General features: G+C 43.5%; 1 protein-coding gene and 1 long non-coding RNA gene across 5 annotated transcripts in view; one reads left to right on the forward strand and one right to left on the reverse strand.

Moving 5' to 3' along the window:
* The window catches only part of GHDC (GH3 domain containing), a 240,302-nt gene that overhangs the window by 139,474 nt on the left and 81,317 nt on the right, over positions 1-19,511 (forward strand). For all 4 annotated transcript variants that reach the window (XM_086924132.1, XM_086924134.1, XM_086924133.1 and 1 more), the window contains one exon: positions 11,269-11,357. In XM_086924132.1, the coding sequence (XP_086780258.1) occupies positions 11,269-11,357 (89 nt within the window). The remainder of the gene's footprint in view (positions 1-11,268; positions 11,358-19,511) is intronic.
* On the reverse strand, positions 2,014-3,768 carry LOC147717183 (uncharacterized). Its single transcript, XR_015296066.1, has 6 exons — positions 3,709-3,768; positions 3,503-3,617; positions 3,249-3,380; positions 2,995-3,078; positions 2,803-2,912; positions 2,014-2,225 (listed from the first exon to the last, which is right to left on the reverse strand). It is a non-coding gene; the product is annotated as an uncharacterized LOC147717183 (long non-coding RNA).

Consider the following 19,511-nt stretch of genomic DNA (forward strand, 5'->3'; position numbering starts at 1 on the left):
ACAATAAAAGCTGCCTCTGTGGTGGCCATCTTATCAGCTCGGTGTGTGCCTGACCTCCATTCACCTGTTTCTTCCCAGGCAAGCTAGCCCTTAGAAGAAAAGTGTAATTTTTCCTCATGTGGTGTTCCTATTTTATGTTTGCAAGAGCATCACTCTACCTACAATTCACCCTCTGACTCATCCTGTCAAGGAGGGGATGCTGCATCATAGGGATCCTCTCTGCAGTTCCAGTCTGATGACCAGTATGTGTGCATATCAAAAATAACTTTTTCCAGTATGATTGTGCTTCACATTAAGATCTGCCATGCCCTTGTCAAAAGGAATCAACAGAAGGTATTGGAGCCCATTCCACAAGGGCAAAAGCAATTTCTGCTTTATCCAGAGTGGTGCCTATCCCGGATATATGTTGTGCTGCAATCCGGCCTTCCAATCACACTAAGTAGAATTGCTCAGACTTGAAAGTCCAATGGTATTTCCAGTTTGCATGCTCATTGCTTCAGAACTTTCTAGTGTGACCATCTCTCACGCCAACCGCATGGGAGGGGTATTGCTGTGCTACTTAGTCAAAAGGTGGGGTATATGTAGGAAGAAGTATCCATCAGAAAAACACGTTTTTTTACCCTAGATTGCAATCTTTCTAGTGGCCTGTCGACAGAATATTTCCCAATCCTACATAACGTTTTGTAGAATCACTGTTGTCCTTGTATCCACAACTTGAGACTTAGAAAAAAGGATGTGGAACTGAAGCTATTTTTCTAGACCCAGTCTGGTGTCTAGGGGTATTCAAAAGTAATCTGGACGTAGAGTATCTGCCGGAAATAATGTAACCAAAGTTAAGTAACTTGTTTGTAACATCCAGATAACAAACGTTTTTAAATTAGTTAACGTTTTGACTGCAAATAGACCTATCAGTGGCAGTTGGTAGCAGGAGCCATAGCGATCTCATGGCTTAACTATACTAAGCAAGTGTATGCAGGCATTTCCGTGTATTTAATGGTCAAATGCTGAAGAGCGAATACCCCTGTTCCTTCCAAAATATTACCCCAAAAGAGGGACATAGATCCTTAAACTGTCTGAAAGTGTAAATTGTATTCACTTTTAAAATGTGTTTGAGTCACATTAGTTTAGTTCCATGAGAAAGGACCGGGTTTGCTGGCCGGCAAACTTTATTTGGTAACTTGCACATGACCCTTAAGATTACTGACATCAGTGGCCTGCAGCAGACCGCCTTGGAAATTGTACATCAGAGGTTTCCCACCGAATGGGATGTCAATTTACCAGTAAATGAGTTAAGGGAGGACCAATACAACCACCCATGCACCCTCACTTAGACATTTATAAATAAACTAATGGGACCTTACCTTGCTGCCATAAAAGTCACTTTAGAGGGGCCTTCCTTGTTGAGGTGCATGACAACCATGAGACATGAATCATCTAGCTCTTCTACCATTGATTTAAATCTTGAGATATGACATGGCCAGTTACATGATTTAATAAATTTTTAGGCTAAGGAGGCGGGTCATCTATTGATTACAATTAGATCACCAGAAATTTTAACGGTGAATTTCTTATTCCCCCATATTCCCAATTAAGGCCGTAGATCAGATCCTTTATTGAGAATATTTTTTTATAAAAGACCTTGGGAATGCCCTCTTGGTTATACATCACTGTTGGATATTGGGATTTTGTTTTGCAGAGTTATGCACCCTGTCCAAGGAGGAACCACAGTCCTAGTAAGGGTAAGTCACAAACGCACCCTAAATTTACCTGTGCTCAGCTGCCTGTAGCTTGGCACAGAGTATTGTGGAAGTAGCAAGGACCCCCTGAACCACTCATAGGTTGATTCCTAGGACAGGGAAAATTTCAACAATGTATAAACACTCCTAGGCAATCTCTAGTTTTTAAAGGTGTATAAACAACTATACTATAAGTCAGACAACATTAATATATATTATCTAAAACAGATAACACTAGAGAAAAATGAGAAATAGAAAATCAGAATAGATTGTTTTATTTTTATAAAAAGTTGATTAAAAAATCCTCACTAAAGGATTAGGAACAAAACATACATTTTACTGAATATATTAATCTCAAAAAGACATTTAAATAATAAACAGTATAATACTATAAGACATAAAATCAAATTGTGGCAGAAAAAATATTCTTTACGACGCGCGTTTCGGCGTAGTGGAGACGCCTTCTTCAGGAAGCCACGTATTTAAAATCTATTTAAACAGAATTGTACAAAAAAAGACCAATATTAACATTTTCATATTAAATTAGTAAACATAGCAAATTTCATATACACAGAAAAAATATAAAAACAATAGTAAATCTATAAAATAGTAGCTACTATCTATTCGTATTATAATTGATTCGATATATGTAAAAACTATAGTGATAGTCTGACCTATCTAAGTTGAACTATACACAAGAAACAGATCTCTGTCCATAATAGTGGGCAGTTAGATACTCGAACACTCGGAAATACTCCAATATAGTTACTGTATGGTTAATGACACCAAGTAGAGAAGGATTTTGTATCTATTTATAGACATTCATCTTAGCTAAAGTTATATTCAGACATTACACTTTTGGGAAAATGTCGAATTCAAGGCAGAAGGACTTTTTATTAAGAACCAACTGTTTACAAACGGTATTTACTAGAACTTTAGGAGACAGATTTCAAAGATAATCACAAAAAGATAGGATCTAATAATGTATTATTCAATTAACAACCACACGAACAATTATAGTTCTATGTAGTACTTTTTTATCTCATACATGTCGTATTATCTTTACCTTTTTATTTTGAGTAGTGGTGTATAATTCTATAGAGGTTACGCTCTGTTTCTGATATCAATTTGCAACCAATCTTGATAGAAGAGTACTTAATACCTTTCGTGATTCACCTGTAGATTAATATAGGTTGTAGGACACATTGTTTATAACTTTTCCTAGGTTACAGTAGATTTCTAAATTTATGCTGATTACCTTTTATTAGGATGTTTAAATCTTCTTCTTCGTCTGTCTCTATATAACATGGACGTAAGAAATTGTTTTGATGCTAGGTTGGTCCTAAAAACGCAAAAATGGTGCAATGGTGAGAACCTCTTTTAATTAAAGGAAACACATACGATCTAACAATGTAAAGATGGCTTGCGCTATTGAGCATATCTATAAGTTACATTTTAATAAAGCCAAGCAATAGGCTCCCTTTAGAACAGGTAACAAGGATAAAAAGGTACCTGCAGAAACCGCCGTGGGTAACCTTCTGAAAGGTGTCTAATTTCAAGTCGTTATCTGCATTGGCCAAGGAGGACTATTAATTTGCGTGAAAATTCGAATGAAAAAATGTAGGCGGAAAATGGAACCTGCATCTATAGAAAAAAGGAAATAATACAGACTTTTTGTAGAAGCTCAGTTATCTAATGTGTATTGTTTCTACAAAGGATATTTAGATGTATAAATATCCATACTGGGTTTTAAAGAAAAGCGTTACCTGATAAAAACTGTTAATGTTCTATTCCACCCGAAACTTTGTCGTTTTGACGTGTCTGCTGATAATGGACGTGTCGGGGTTAAAAACGTGCAGATGGGAGTAATTATTTTGTTGTCTGCAAGAGCAAAGAAAGCGAAACTCGCTTAGAATTGAGAAAAGGATGCGTGCCGGCTAAGTTTTAACTCTTTTTAGCGCATTTAACTTACCTATTTTAACGATGTTGCTCCTCGCGTCTGATAGCTCATTATGCGTCTGTGCTGGTGAATGCCGCGAAAGCAACGGCTGTATAAATCACACCTAAAAGTTGGGCACGTGTGTTGTGATATCCAATGACATTAGTCACTGGGTATCACCTGATTATAGTGGCCAATCAGGGTGATTGTATAGGTTTATCGTCATCGCAAATGGACACTTTTATAAAAAAATCAGGGAAGGTGATGTGAAAAATTAACCAGGAGTATCTAGGGACTATCTAAAAAGTGGGAATTTTAAATGCGATTTTTATAATGCGGGTTGTTTGGAAGGTAAAGGGTGAAGGGACCGTGTTGGATTGGCAGCCCTATTTCTATAAAGAAAGGTCGATATCAGACTGTCAAGGAAATAAAAAGACATCGATTGATTGATAAGAAGAGAAAAGGGGGGGGAAGGCAAAGTTATCATAATCACCAACAAATTTATTGATTATCAGCCACATTACCAAGGTTTGTATGGGGGACAATAATTATTAATATAGTCAGAACAAATGTGTATATTCACATTATTAGACCGCACTATTATTTATAATGACACTATGGTTTAGTTTATAGTTTTTTCAAATAAATACTATCTATAGTGACACTATTGTTTACTTTACAGTCATTTATTATAAAAAAAATTTATTGGGGTGGTAGTATACTGATTGAGATGGTTAATGACACAGTAAGTGTCATACAATAGCATTTTCCCAGGGTATGTCTGAGTTGAGGCCCTTTTTTAAAAGTGTCCAAATAAAAAATCCAAAAAACCTCTCTTTTCTTTCTGATTTTTTGACCTCCATTGTTGTCTGCAGTATGTATTTTTTTCTAGAACTCTCACCTTAGATCATCTGGAGAGTGATCCTTCTCTATAAAATGTTTAACAAGAGGTGCCATCACTTTTTTTGTTCTAATTGCAGATCTATGTTCACCTAATCTGGTTTGGATGGCTCTGCCAGTTTCACCCACGTATCCTGAATTACATGGGCACAATATGAAATAAACTAGATTCTGAGTCTTGCAGTTCCACATACCTGACGCTTGGATCTTTTTACCATTGTGACTCCAACATTCACCTTCGAGTATGGAATTACATGATTTACAAGAGGAACATTTATATGTGCCTCTAATAGGTTTATTACTGTCTATAGATTTTTGTGTCTTTTCGACATTTCCATTAGAGAACCTTGATCGAACAATCCAATCTTTCAAATTTTTGTTTCGCCGATGTGCGAACATTGGTTTTGGTAGCTTTTTATCATCACTTGGGTTACTATTTAGAATATGCCAGCTTGCATTTACTATATGTCTAATTTTATTGTCTACGGTTGAGTGTCTTGTAACGCAGACAGTTTGTTTCTCTTTTTTAATACTCGTGGAACCGGCAGTTCTTCTGAGTAATGCGTCTCTATCGTAGAAACGGGCTTGTAGGAATCCCGTATTAATCGATGAGGATAGCCTCTATCTAAAAAAAATTCTCATAATTGTGGCTTGAGCATCATAGTCTTTTAGATTGGTACAATTCCTACGTACTCTTAAGAATTGGGAAAAAGGAATGCATTCTTTTTGGTTACGCGGATGAAAACTACTAAAATGCAATAAAGTATTTCTTGCTGTACGTTTTGTAAACAGATCAACTTCTAATTTACACACATTGTTTCTAATCATGATATGCAAAAATTCTATTTGGACATTACTAGTATGTTCAGTAAATTTGAGATTTTCATCAGCTGCATTAATCCATTTAAAAAATTCACTGAGGTCTTCATTCCCACTGGCCCAGATAAAAAAAGGTGTCATCTATATATCTGGACCAGTGGTAAATGGACTCATAGAATGGAGCCATCTCATTGTAAATGCATTTTTGCTCAAATGCTGCCATATATATATTGGCCACCGAAGGGGCAACAGATGCCCCCATACTGACCCCTTTGATATGACGATATAATGTATCGTCAAATTCAAAGATGTTTTCTGATAATACAATTTGTAGGCTCTTTAAGAGGAAATCTTTAGGACAAGGGATCTCAAACGTGGCAATGAACCATTCAACTGCTTGCATTGCTTCTCTCTGGGGGATATTGCTGTAGAGAGATTCTACATCTAAGGTGACCATAATGTCTGTATATGGGTTAAAAGGTAGATCTTCAACTGAGTTTATCATTTCACTTGTATCCTTAATTTATGACTGTATTTTATGAATGTATGGACGTAAATAAGAGTCTACATAGTTTGATAGAGTTTCTGTTATACTTCCTATTGTGGATACAATGGGTCTATATGGGGGGTCAATAGTGCTTTTATGGACCTTAGGCAGGCCATAAATGCATGCTGTCTTTCCTACATTACAATTAAAGAACATGATTTTCTAAATTTTAATCTCACCATCAGAGTAGTCAGGCTTAAGTTAAGAGGCAATTTGTAAAGTATTTGTGCAATACTTCAAACAGTAACACTGGGAAAACGCCACACAAAAAGATTCCACACCAAGTTAAGAAAAATAGCTCTTGAATTTAGAACATGAAGTATAATTTTTAAAGAATAAACTGTAAAATAGCGCTTAGAAGCAGTAAGTGCTTATGTTGGTTATCTGGTCTCGCTTGAGCGGGACAATAGTCAATAGTTCAGGCCAACCACAAAGGATTGCAGGTCGGATATAGGGACCCAGTGAGACCCGCTGAACAAAAGTACCTTAATCTTGGTTGCGTCAACAAAAATGGGAGGTGCAGTTGAGTGGTAAGTCTGTGTTCCCTGCGCAGTTTGGGTGGTGCGCGATTTTCTCCACGCAATGGCAGCGATGTATTGGTTTCGAGGGTGATTCACCGCCTTAGAGATGCTGTGATTCTGAAAGGCGATGCGCCAAGTTCCTCCACTCAGAGACAACTCGTTAGTTCCGAAGCAGCTGTTCTTGAGGCAACAATGCACTGGGTTCCAAGTGCGATGCGCATCTTCTACTCTTGTAGAAGAGGATGCGTCCGTTCCGCTGGAGCAAAACACCTTAGACCCACTTCCAAGGGTCCAAAACTGGGGTGGCACCACTTGGCATGGCAGACTCCCAGATGGCAGAGTCCAGGAGCAGGATGTTTGGAAGTCTGTTATGTCCCAGAGACTTTAGATCAGGCGGCCAGTCAGCTAGCCCTTGGGGTTACTATGAGTTAGAGAGATGAAGGTCCAGTCATTCCGACTCCCGGGCAACAAGGCAGCAGGTCAGTACAGCAAAGCAGGAGCCCAGCAGAGTGCCAGTCCTCCTTCCTGGCAGAGAATCCACAGGTGCAGAAGTGTACTGAAGTGGTGATGGCTGCGGTCCAGTACTTCTACCCAGTTGTAGGGGTGACTTCATAGAGATGCCTTTGAAGCACAGAGTCCCTTCCCTTCCCTTCCGGCCCTGGCTCCAGACTCTCTGCAGGGGGGTATGCAGCCCTTTGTGTGTGGACAGGAAACAGCCTATTCAGGTGTGATTGTGAGGCTATGTCCAGCGCCTCCTGGCCAGCCTTCCAAGGATGGCTAAATAGGATGTGGACGGCCCATCAAGTCACACCTAAGCTCCCTTTAGGTGACGTTTTAGAGGGAATGCTTCAAGCCCAGCTATCACACACCGCAGACCAGTATTCAGAGACCGGCAGTAGGCACCAAATGGCTAAAGTAAGAAAATGCCAACTTTGTAAAAGTAGCATTTGCAGAATTACAATTTGAAATCTGACTTCATCATTAATTGTGATTTTAAATTGTGATTCCAAAGACCCCAAACTTGAGGGTCTTATCTCTTCCCAATTGGAAGTTACACTTATAAAATGTAATAGGGTAATCCCAATGTTGTCCTCTGGGAGAGATAGTCCTTGCAGTACAGAAAAACGAATTTACAAGTTTTTCACTACTAAGACATGTAAAACTCATCTGTACATATCCTGCTTTTTTAACACACTGCACCCTGCCCTTGTTCTTTCCAGGGCCTACCTTAGGGGTGCCTTATATGTATTAAAGAGGAAGGTTTAGCCTGTCAAGACAGTTATCTTGTCAGGTCGACGTGGCAGCTTAAAACTGCACACACAGGCTCTGCAGTGGCAGGCCTGATGCATGTTTAAAGGGTTACTTAAGTTAGTGGCACAAACAGTGCTGCGGGCCACCTGGTACATTTAATTAACAGACCCTGGACACATGTAGTGCACTTTACTAGGGACTGATAATTAAATGTAATATGCCAGTTGTGGATAAGCCAATGCTACCATGTCTGAAGCAGAGAGCACGTGTACTTTAGCACTGGTTAGCAGAGGTAAAGTGCCTGGGGTCTAGGTACAAGGGTAAAATATTAAATCTTGCCCTTTTAAACTGCCGGTCCTTGGGGAAACATAAGCTGGAAATATGACTACCTGACGGATCATCAGGTGGACGCGCTATTCCTCACGGAGACGTGGCTAAATTCCGCGTCCGCACCAGATGTACTGGCTGCTCTCCCACCGGGATATGATATAAAGAGAGTTGACAGGAAGAAAGGGAAGTGGGGGCTTGCGATGATACATAAACAAGAGCTGACATGCACTTTAGAATAGACGGACATTGGAAAGAGTGAGACTGGTTTCTTCTCCCTAGCAGTGCCCCTTGGATACTGTCTCAAGGGATTTTTAATATATCGCCCACCGGGACCTGGAACCAGTTTCCCCACGCAACTGATGGACACTCTCACGCTCTCTGCCCTCACACACGAGAGACTCCTCCTCCTAGGGGACTTAAACTACCACTTTGACGACCCCCTGAACATTGAAGCTCAGGAAATCAGACAGGATCTAGCAGGCATACAGATGCTGTTAAAATCAGAAATTCCCACTCACTGCCAGGGTCATCTTTTGTACCCTATCTACGCTAAATGGGATACTTTGACCGTAGCACCCCCAATTCCTGTGATCTGGTCTGACCATTTTTTTGTCTCATTTCGGGTGGCGGTCCCGGATAGTGGACTTCAGAATGGGACAACCATTTCTAACAAACGCAGGAAATGGGCTAAGTTCTGCCCAGAGGAATTTAACAAAATAATAGAATCCGGAGGCCCTCTTGAGGGCGAGGAAATTGAATCTGCCTGCGAAACACTAGACCTATGAATCCAAAAGGCGCTAGATCACACAGCGCCATGGACTCGGAATGCGCCAGTAAGGAAATCCAAATCGGCCCCCTGGTTCAATACTGAACTACGAGGACAAAAAGCCACATGTAAAAATTTAGAGAGGAAATGGTGCAGGTTCTATTCGGAGACAGACAGGTCGATTATAAGAAAGGCAAAAGACTATCATGCCCTGATCCAAAGAACGAAGAGAACCTACTATTGCACCAGAATTAAGAATGCGAACAACTCCATGAAGGAAATGTTCCTAGTATATAGGGAACTATCTGATCTCACCCCACTGACAGCCCCGATAAAAGGATCGGTCAGAGCCTGCAATCAAATAGCAGAGTTCTTTGCCAGTAAAGTAGACAAAATCTATGCGGCTTTTCCGGAGGCAGCTAGAGTAAGGGGTGGGAGGTGGAAACTCCCCTAACCACACAGAACAGCAACTGCCTCTCTGCATTTCTAGTGCCTTCACGGGAAACAATATGCCAAATAGCAGGCAGCATTAAATGAGGATCACCGAATGACCCAGCCCCCCCCAAAAAACTATATGGCAGCTTAAACACTCTGGAGCCATACACCAGTCACTTTCTTGCTCTCTCATTTGCATCAGGATAAGTACCTGTTGCATGGAAGAAAGCAATAGTTCTCCCTTTGAGGAAAAAGCCCAACATTAGCCTTGCAAATCTGGAAAACCTGCGACCCATTTCCCTTCTCCCCTATTTTGCCAAAATCGTGGAGAAAGCAGTCAATAAACAACTCTCGACATTCGCCGAGACCAACGGACTGCTCCACACCTCTCAGTCGGGATTCCGTGCTCTACATTCTACGTAGTCTGCCCTGCTGTCCTCAACGGAAGCCCTACGGAGATATGCGGATGATGGCCAGACAGCGGCACTGATCCTTTTGGATCTTAGTGCCGCTTACGACACTGTAGCGCATCACACACTGCTGCAATGTTTTAAAAAGGGAGGAGTGAGAGGCAAAGCATGGGAGTGGCTGGAATCATTCCTTACAGGCCGCAGCTTCCAGGTCGCACAAGGACAGTTCAGGTCCAATGAAATAAAACTCAGGGAGTCCCACAAGGCTCCAGTCTCAGCCCCACTCTATTTAACTTGTATGTGGCCCCTGTTGGAGTGATCACAGACAAATTTCGGGTTGAGACAGTGTTGTATGCAGACGACACGCAACTGATTGTGACGCTGACGCAACCAGAAGAGCAATGTGCCGCTAATTTCATGAGCTGCATGCAGGAACTGGCCAAGTGGATGGCGGATAACTGCCTCCATCTTAACGGAAATAAGACAGAGGTACTGATAGTAGGCAAATCTCCATCAGTGTGGACCTCAGCGTGGTGGCCGGACGAGCTGGGTGAACTGCCCACACCCAGCAATCTAGTGAAAAACCTAGGAGTTTGGTTGGATAAAAACTTATCCTTCGACCACCAGACCAAACAAGTGGCAGGCACTTGTTTTGGTACTCTACGGGTCCTTAGGAAAACACTGGACCTTATGCCCATGCCGGTACGCCAGACCCTAGTCCATGCCCTGATAACACCCAGGCTGGACTACGGAAATGTACTATATCTGGGGGCCAGCGAAAAATGCGTCTCTAGACTGCAACGTATACAAAATACGGCGGCCCGCTTGATCCTTCAACTACCCAGAATGGCATCATCACAAAAAGCTCTGAGAACACTTCACTGGCTCCCTATCAGGGAACGGGTGACGTTTAAGGTCCTCTGCATAGGACATCAGATCCTCCATGGGAGAGGCCCTAGGTACCTGCATAACTATCTTAAGCGGTATGAACCAATCCGCCAATTAAGATCCTGTGGCACGGGGCAGGTACAGGTCCCAAAGGTAAAAAGAGCAAGAATGAGTGGAAAATCCTTTAGAGCCTTGACTGCTAGGTTATGGAACCAGCTGCCAGAAAAGCTGCGCTTGGAAAACTCGGAGCTTATATTCCGAAGAGTGCTCAAAACAATCCTGTTCCCCAAACCTCAGTGCTCGAAATAGGTCCTATTGTCCCAATCAGATTTAAACACTAAGGGAAACAACAGCAGCAACCAGCGCGGGGACACACCTGCTGGTGTAACCAAGCGCTTTATAAAATATATGATAATAATAATAAGTGTGCTAAAACCAGCAAAAACTAAGTCAGCAAAAACAGAAGGGCTGAAGGCAAAAGGTCAAGGGAAATTACGCCAGAGATACCTGTTCTTACAATCACCTTATTAATGAATACTTTTATAAAACCATTAAGAGCTCTCGTAAAATAGAGATTTTATAGATTTAGACTGCTATGCACCTGAGTAAGAAGAGAGCATTCAAGAACAAATGTCTTTGTTCCCTTACCAGCATTGTCTTAGATGCCACAACTGACTATTTACCTGTGCCACAATCCATTGTACATTTTTTCTCTTGTTCTTCCAGGTCCCTTTTCTGGTGGTTCAGACCCCCACTATGACATGTTTGTGGAACTGAAAGGAGTCAGGAATTTGTCCGAAGATCAGCGCTACAAGGTGAGCCTCTGATTGGTGAAGCGAATGTGCTGAAAGACAGAGAAACAAAATAGGCTATCCCCCTTGTATCCTACATCAGGGCTGAGCCTCCAATATTCTGTACTCATTGGTCTCTTGTTGCCTGTTAGCAAGAGGATTAGAGAAAGAGAAGTTAAAATCAGTACCTTCCTAGGATTTGTGATCCTGAGTGACAAGAGGATTAAATTTACAGTGACATGTAGCTGTATACTGTGTGCATAGCAAACCCTCTGAAGGCAAGAAGCTACAAAACACTGATTTATAGAAATCAAGTACATTAATTTACTAAACAGAGCAAGTTCTTTTCTTAGATTTCATAGTAATGGGAGAGTGAAAGAACAAAATTAATTGGACATTTCTAGAAATTGGCCTGAGTTTTTTGGTTTTAGTGTTCTCTCAAGTTTGTGCTTGTTGGAGTGTTGAGGATTCAGCGGTCCTGATTGATGTAGATTTTCAAGGACACGCACAGGGTGTTGTTTAGGTATTGTTTCCAATGTGTATTAAGGGAGAGTAGAAGTGGAAAGCTGTATTGGCAGTAATTCTTTCTGATCCTAAATATTCGAACATCATGACGAGGTACTATGCCATGATACCCGAGCATTTAAAAAATAATCCATGTTTTTCAGCCATGTACCAAGACATTCTCGCACCTTGAGAAGTTACTCAGGCTAGTTTCTCTGGTACCACAGACACCTATCTAAACATTGCTGAATTACATTTTTTTGGGAAAGCATGAATGAACCTATATATTTCTGAACCATCAAGATACATTGTGGCCTTATTTTTCATGTTTGTTTCATTTTATAATATATCTGTGAATTCCTTAATGCCAATGCTAAATCTGTGAAGCAGTCTGTCTGTTAACATAGCAATCCCAAGAACTGCACTGCGTCTAGGTCTAGGTCTAGGTCATAACTGAATGGAACTCTCCTTGGCCTTCCTTCCCTCTCTCCTACTCAACTAGTTAGGAAAGAAGGACTGGAAAAAAAATTGAATGAAAGAAACATTTGTTTAAATTACTTTTGGAGCCGTTTGCCTGCCAGCGTCCTTCTGCAATGTAAGTTTCATCCATTAACCCTGTCATGCCTCCATGCCTATGAGGTAGGAAACATGGTTTGACTAACCAGCGAATCTAATTTTCCTGAAAAATCATGTTTTATTGAGTTTCAGGATCTTCCATCTCTCTGTAAAATACATGCTATTTTTGAAAGGCATCATACAGTGCATTAGATGTACAAAGCAGTTCTTGGTGGCATTTCATTTCAGTAGAAAGTGGTAACCTGGGAGGGTTTGTGTTTTCTTAATTGCTTTTCATATGTAGACACAGCGAAGGCATTTCACGGTTACGGAGGCAACCGTACTTATGAATACTGATCAGAAGATCACTTCCCCATTCAGGACTTTCAGCTGCCTGTTCAGGAGGGTGAAGGAACCTAGGGGGATATGTATTTGTAAGCACCTCTCAGAGGGGAAGTGCTAAGACATAAGAATTGGAGGCCTGTTAACTGTGTGTCTGGAATGTGCTTCAGAGGTGGATGGTCCTGGTTTGGAAGTCGGTAGCAAAAGCATCCTCGCCTGGATCAGGCTCAAGCCCAGCCAAATATGTCCGCAGTCTATAAGACATTGTCCAAATGTCCCACTCTGAAGGCTGAGCTAGGGGCCCTTCCGTGTCACTAGACCTATACCTGTGCACTGGGGCATATCTAGAATTGGAACCTCGGGACCAGAAAACACCCAAATACAACTGCATATTCTTCACATGCTCAATCAATCAATCAAGGCATTTATAGAGCGCACTACTTACCCGGAGGGTCTCAAGGCGCTTGGGGGTGTGGGGTGCCGCTACTGCTCGAACAGCCAGGTCTTGAGTTTCTTCCTGAAGGAGAGGCGGTCTTGGGTCAGGCGAAGGTCGGTCGGGAGGGTGTTCCAGGTCTTGGCGGCCAGGTAGGAGAAGGACCTTCCTCCTGTTGTCGCTCTTCGGATGCGGGGGACGGCGGCGACGGCGTGGTTGGTCGATCGGAGGTGGCGTTTGGGAGCGTAGAAGTTGAGGCGGTTGTTGAGGTAGCTCGGGCCTTGGTCGTGTAGGGCTTTGTGTGCGTGGGTGAGGAGACGGAAGGTGATTCTCTTGTTGACGGGGAGCCAGTGCAGGTCTCTCAGATGTCCGGAGATGTGGCTGCGCCGGGGGATGTCGAGGATGAGTCTGGCTGAGGCGTTCTGGATCCGCTGGAGTCTCTTCTGGAGCTTGGCGGTGGTTCCGGCGTAGAGGGCGTTGCCGTAGTCCAGTCGGCTGGTGACGAGGGCCTGGGTGACCGTCTTCCTGGTCTCGGTGGGGATCCACCGGAAGATCTTCCGTAGCATGCGCAGGATGTTAAAACAGGACGCGGAGACGGCTTTGACTTGACTTGTCTGGTCATGGAGAGGGAGGAGTCTAGGATGAAGCCCAGGTTGCGTGCGTGGTCTGTCGGTTTGGGTGCGGTGCCCAGGGCGGGGGGCCACCAGGAGTCGTCCCAGGCGGAGGGCGAGGAGCCCAGGATGAGGACTTCCGTCTTGTCTGAGTTCAGTTTCAGGCGGCTGGTCGTCATCCACTCGGCTACATCTTTCATCCCTTCGTGGAGGTTGTTTCTGGCGGCGGCGGGGTCGTTGGTCAGGGAGAGGATCAGCTGGGTGTCGTCGGCGTAGGAGATGATGTTGAGGTTGTGTTGGCGTGCGATGGCCGCAAGGGGGCTCATGTAGACGTTGAAGAGGGTGGGGCTGAGCGAGGAGCCCTGAGGAACGCCGCAGATGACTTCCGTGGCTGCAGATCTGAACGTCTCGAGGAAGGCGGCCAGCTGCTTGTTGACGGTCTTCTCGATGACTTTGGCTGGGAACGGGAGGAGCGAGATGGGGCGGTAATTCTTGAGTTCGGTGGGGTCCGCTGTTGGTTTCTTCAGTAGGGCGCTGAGCTCGGCATGCTTCCAGCTCTCAGGGAAGGTGGCGGTGTCGAAGGAGGTGTTGATGATGTCCCGCAGGTGGGGTGCGATGACAGCGTCGGCCTTGTTGAAGACGTGGTGGGGGCAGGGGTCGGTCGGAGATCCGGAGTGGATAGAGTTCATCGTGCGGATGGTGTCTTCTGTGTTGATCTGGGTCCAGGCGCTGAGGGTGGTGGTGGGGGGCGTTGGTGCGGTCGTTGGGAGCGTTGTTTGTGGGCTGAAGCTGTTGTGTATGTCAGCGATCTTGTTGTGGAAGTAGGAGGCGAGGGAGTTGCAGAGGTCTTGCGACGGGGTGATGTCGTTGTTTCCGGTGTTGGGGTTGGAGAGCTCTTTCACGATGTTGAAAAGTTCCTTGCAGTTGTGTGCGTTGTTGTCCAGCCGGTCCTTGAATGCTGTTTTCTTGGTGGCGTGGATCAGTTGGTGGTGCTTCCGGGTGGCGAGCTTGAGGGTGGTCATGTTGTCCGGTGTTGGCTCCCTTCTCCAGGCTTTCTCGAGGGCTCAGGAGTTCTTCTTGGAGCTCTTGAGTTCGTTGGTGAACCATGGGGCCTTCTTGCTGCCAGATCTGCTAGGCGGGGTCCTCAGGGGGGCGAGGTCGTCTGCGCAGTTGCTGATCCACTTCGTGAGGTTGTCGGCGGCCTGGCTGGGGTTCGCTGAGCTGGCGGGAGGGTGCTGGCTCAGGGAAGCGGCGAGCTGGTCTGCTGTGATCTTGTTCCAGCTTCTTCGAGCAACCTGTTGCTGGTGGTGGTGGATCGTGGATCTTCTGAAAGTGAAGTGGATGCAGCTGTGGTCCGTCCAGTGGAGTCCGGTGGCGTGGCTGAAGACGATGTCCTTGCTGGATGAGAAGGCAGCGTCGAGTGTGTGTCCGGCGAGGTGGGTGGGGGTGGTCACCAGCTGCTTGAGTCCGAGGTTGGCGAGGGTGTCAAGCAGGGTGGTGGTGTTGCGGTCGTTGTTGTTCTCCAGGTGGAAGTTGATGTCCCCCAGGAGGATGTAGTCAGCGGATGGGAGGGCGTGCGGGCTGATGAAGTCGGCAATGTCTTCGCTGAATTGTGTACGTGGTCCCGGGGGTCGGTAGATGAGGGTGCCTCTGAGGGTGGTTTTGGGGTCCGTGTGGATCTGGAAGTGCAGGTGTTCGGCGGTTGTCAGGGTGTCGTCGGTGTTGGTCGTGATGCGGATGGTGTCCCTGTAGATGATGGCGATGCTAAAAACATGATAGCCATGTTTCTAGGATTGACGGCCAGGTTCCAAGTTCTGATTTCACCTCAGTGGCCTGCTTGGAGTGATTCTTCTTCTTTTGACAGTAAATATCACAAAAAAGAAAAAAAAAACTGAATCTGAACTGATTTCTCTCAGCACCATTTCATAGGTGACTGTTGCCCTTTCTGCAGAACTAATATGTGTTATGTTATGCAGATTAGTAGAGTGCACTATCACCCGGGCGGTAAACAGGTGTGCAGAGGTGCTGCGAGGGGGTGATCGGGTTGGAGACTGCTGATGGTGAGATTACATTTTGCACCATGGCGATGATTTCTTTGTTCCTGTTGGTGCTGGCATTGTTGCGGTCTGCCTTAGAGGTACAATTGGTGGTCCTGGTCATTTGGTGGTAGCAGATTTGAATGTACTCCTGTCTGCATTGTCCTGGCTTATTCTCCATTTACGCTCCAGTTGTCTACATAGGCATTTCATCAGTCTGAGTTACTCCAAGTGTCCACTGGCCTGGGGCCTGAATTATGTTGTATTACTGTGTTTGAGAGGGGCCAGGGACTTGGCACAGTAGGAGATTTAATTATTGAAATTCTTGATGGCTTTGGAGAGGCTTTTGCTGTGTTCAGGCCAGTGGGTGTTGAGTGCAGTGTTGCAGTCCTTGTCAGTGATGCTGTTCCAGTTTTGGCAGACTGGTCTGACGGTGGTGTGTGTACGTTGGGTCGGGACGGAGATACTGAACTTGATCAAGACATGGTCTTTCCAGGGTGACAGGTGTGGGATGGTCGACTCAAATGTCCTTGAAGTTGTTGAAAATAGGGTCCAGGAGGTTTCCGGTGGTGTGGATATGTCTCTTTACTTGTTGGTTGAGGCCTATGCTTCCCAGGTGTTCAATGAGTGCTCTTGAGTTAAGGTCTTTAGGTGTAAGTTCAGTTCTCAGAGTAGGATTTAATTGCTAGCATTGAGGCCGAGTTGTGCAGTGAAGTCGATGATGGTGTCAGTAAAGTTAATATGTTTTGCTGGTGGTCTGTAGATAAGATTGCCACTTAGGGTGACGTTGGCTGTGATGTAGAGATTGAACAACAGGTGTTCCATGTTATAGAACAATGTGTGCATGGCTGTGGTGCAGGTGACTGTGTTCTTGTGGTTGATGGCAATTCTGTCTCTGGCTGGTGAAGTCTTTCTTGCCTGGGAATCTTGTAAACTGGATGGGATGGCTGTGGTTATGTCAAATGCCGTATCAGGGTTCTGCTAGGTTTCCAGAAAGAAAAGTAGGTGAATTGCATTGTCGTGCAGCAGGTCCCAGAACTCGGTGGTGAGTTTGAGTGAGCAGGAGATGAGGAACATCCATATGAATGTGGACTGTTGTGTGGGTGGTTGCACAATTGGGTATGTGTGAGAGAGTGGGGCATTGGGTGCTGTTGGTGCAATGAGTAAGTGCATGAAAACTTGCAGGAAGTATAGGAAACTACTATGTGAGACTGCACCGCCGTCTCCATCACAACCTATAATGGAGGCAACAAGCATTTCTTCTTACATTTACTTTTGGTCCTATCGAGCTAGGTATTCGGTATATTTTACCTAAATGATTTTTAATATAAGAAGTATGTAAATGCATAGAGGCTTATGATCTCTTATCACATATTAAATCTTTGGATGGTTACTACTGATGGGTATAATTAAACTTAATATAATTGTAATGGTATATTGATGTTGTACTGAATGATTTTTTAGGGTATATATTCAGAATAAATAAGTATCTTTCGGAATGAATTGAGAATCATGTTCTCCTACTTTCTAGCTTCCCTGGCAATTTCAGTTATTCTTATTTGGGATTTTCTGCTACAGAACAAGATCCCCCTCTTCTTTCATCGTATTTTTGCCAAATTTCACCTGTGCCTTCAATAAGTATTTAAGTATCTTTTAGAACAGCATTATTTAATATCTATGAAGTCACTGGGAGAAGTCCCTTTGTTGCATACTGTACCGCCGAAGGGCTCTGATACATCACCAGTTCTACTTTCTGAAAAAGACAAAGAACAGCCAGACAATTTGGCTATTTTAAACAAGAGCATCACTGAGGAAGTGACGTAGGGCCATATGTACGAAATTCCAATTTTGCATTTCCTAAATAGTGAATACTTAGAAATCCCTATTGAGGAAATGCAAAATGGAATGTACACATAGTGAGTTCCTAATAGCTATTCCAACTGAGTCGCAATTGCTATTTAAGAAATGATAAAACCCATTAGTTCCTATGGGCCTAAAGCCAAAGGTACGATTCATTTGGCATTTCCTAAAAGGAAATTGAAATTTTGGGAATGCAAAAGCATTCCTACCTATGGGTCTAAGGCACCCCCTAAATCAAAGGGGCAAAATGATGCTCTTATAGAGCACTCATTTGCCCTCGGGGCAAGTGGGTGCTCTATAGCACTTGAAAAATGAATTTTTGGAGTATTTTTAAAAATTGCACATGGTTACCATGTGCTTAGGAAACAGCAAATAGGAAATCCCTATTTAAGGAATCACAAAATGTGATTTCTACTGGTTTGGAATCGCATTTTTCAACCGCCTTTACATACCAAAAGGCTATTTAGCATTTCTTACGAAACCAAAATAGCAATTTGGTCTGTTTAGGAATGCTAAATAAATTTGTACATATGGCCCATCGTCCCTTTTTCAGACCAGTTTTTTGAATATGTTGAGATAACATTTCAATACAGATGTGCCCTGATTCCGATTTATCAGAGCCCTTGCAGATTGAATCTTGATTCCCAGTTCAGGTAAAGCATCTCCACTCTCTTAATATAAAAACAACGGATGATAAATTTAGAATTTTCTCTTGGCTATGAGAAATGCAGTGGTATAAATAGACTTAACTCTGCCTTCAAAGTCTACATCTTCAGATAATTTTTCATGGTTGCATAGTCTATTCCAGGACAACCCCTGCTTAATATGAAGAATTTCTGTATGAATCACACCTTTGCTGTCTGATCTAAGCCATGTTCTGAACTGTTTGCGTCAAAGTCCTTGGAAGCAAAGTATAAAATACCATTTGTAATTGCTGGGAGTCTTCAAGTGCAGTCTGCAGGGGTTACTTCAACGGCTGGAAAGGAAACGGTCTGGATCCTTTTCTCTTGTATTTCTTTGCCAATGTGGCTAAGGCTTGGTTGAACCAAGTCTTAGACGATAAGACATCTTGCCAGTGTTCCTAGCTTGCCCTTGGTCAAGTAAAATTCTGAGAATCTATTATGGTTTCTTCCTCTTGATCGTACAGAGCAATTCCTGCTCTGACTCTCAAAGGGAAAAGAGGCAGTTTTACAACAGCCGCAAATTAATAAAATCGTAAAATCGTATTGACACAATAGCAGGAGTGCGGACATTGTTGTTTTCTCACATCTTCCCTTTCCAAAATATCAAAGCCTAGCTAGCTGACTTAACCTTTTTACCTTTAATAATCTTTATTATTACATCATATAATCGGACAAAAAAAACAATTGATTCCTCTGAACACCCCCACCCCCAAAGCTCCCTCCCCCATTCTCGTTCACTGACTTAGAGTTATAAACATCATCACATCTTAGTCTCCTGAGTTTATAGATGTCCCAAACTGGGGTACCACAATGTAATCCACCAGGTTCAGATCTCTCAGTTACTGTGGACAGGGCTGGCATTTGCAGTCAGTCATTGTATAAGTATGACATAACTGGATTCCATAGTCTGTTGAATTGCTGAGACTTGTCTGCTAGGTATACGCAGTGTTTGCATTCCCCTGTATACCTCAGACCCGCCAACAGGCCAATGGGAAATCTGCAGCTTGCTGTGAAATTAAGTGAGTATATTCTCTCCGCCAGTCTGCCCAGCAGGACAAACACTGGTAGTTTATCTATGGTCTTGCCATGAATTTGTAAGATGTCTAGGAAAACCTTGTCCCAGCAATCTCCCAATCGGAGACAGGTCCTCAAGA

This window comes from Lissotriton vulgaris, chromosome 5 (genome assembly GCF_964263255.1).
Source record: "Lissotriton vulgaris chromosome 5, aLisVul1.2, whole genome shotgun sequence".
Lineage (NCBI taxonomy): Eukaryota > Metazoa > Chordata > Amphibia > Caudata > Salamandridae > Lissotriton > Lissotriton vulgaris.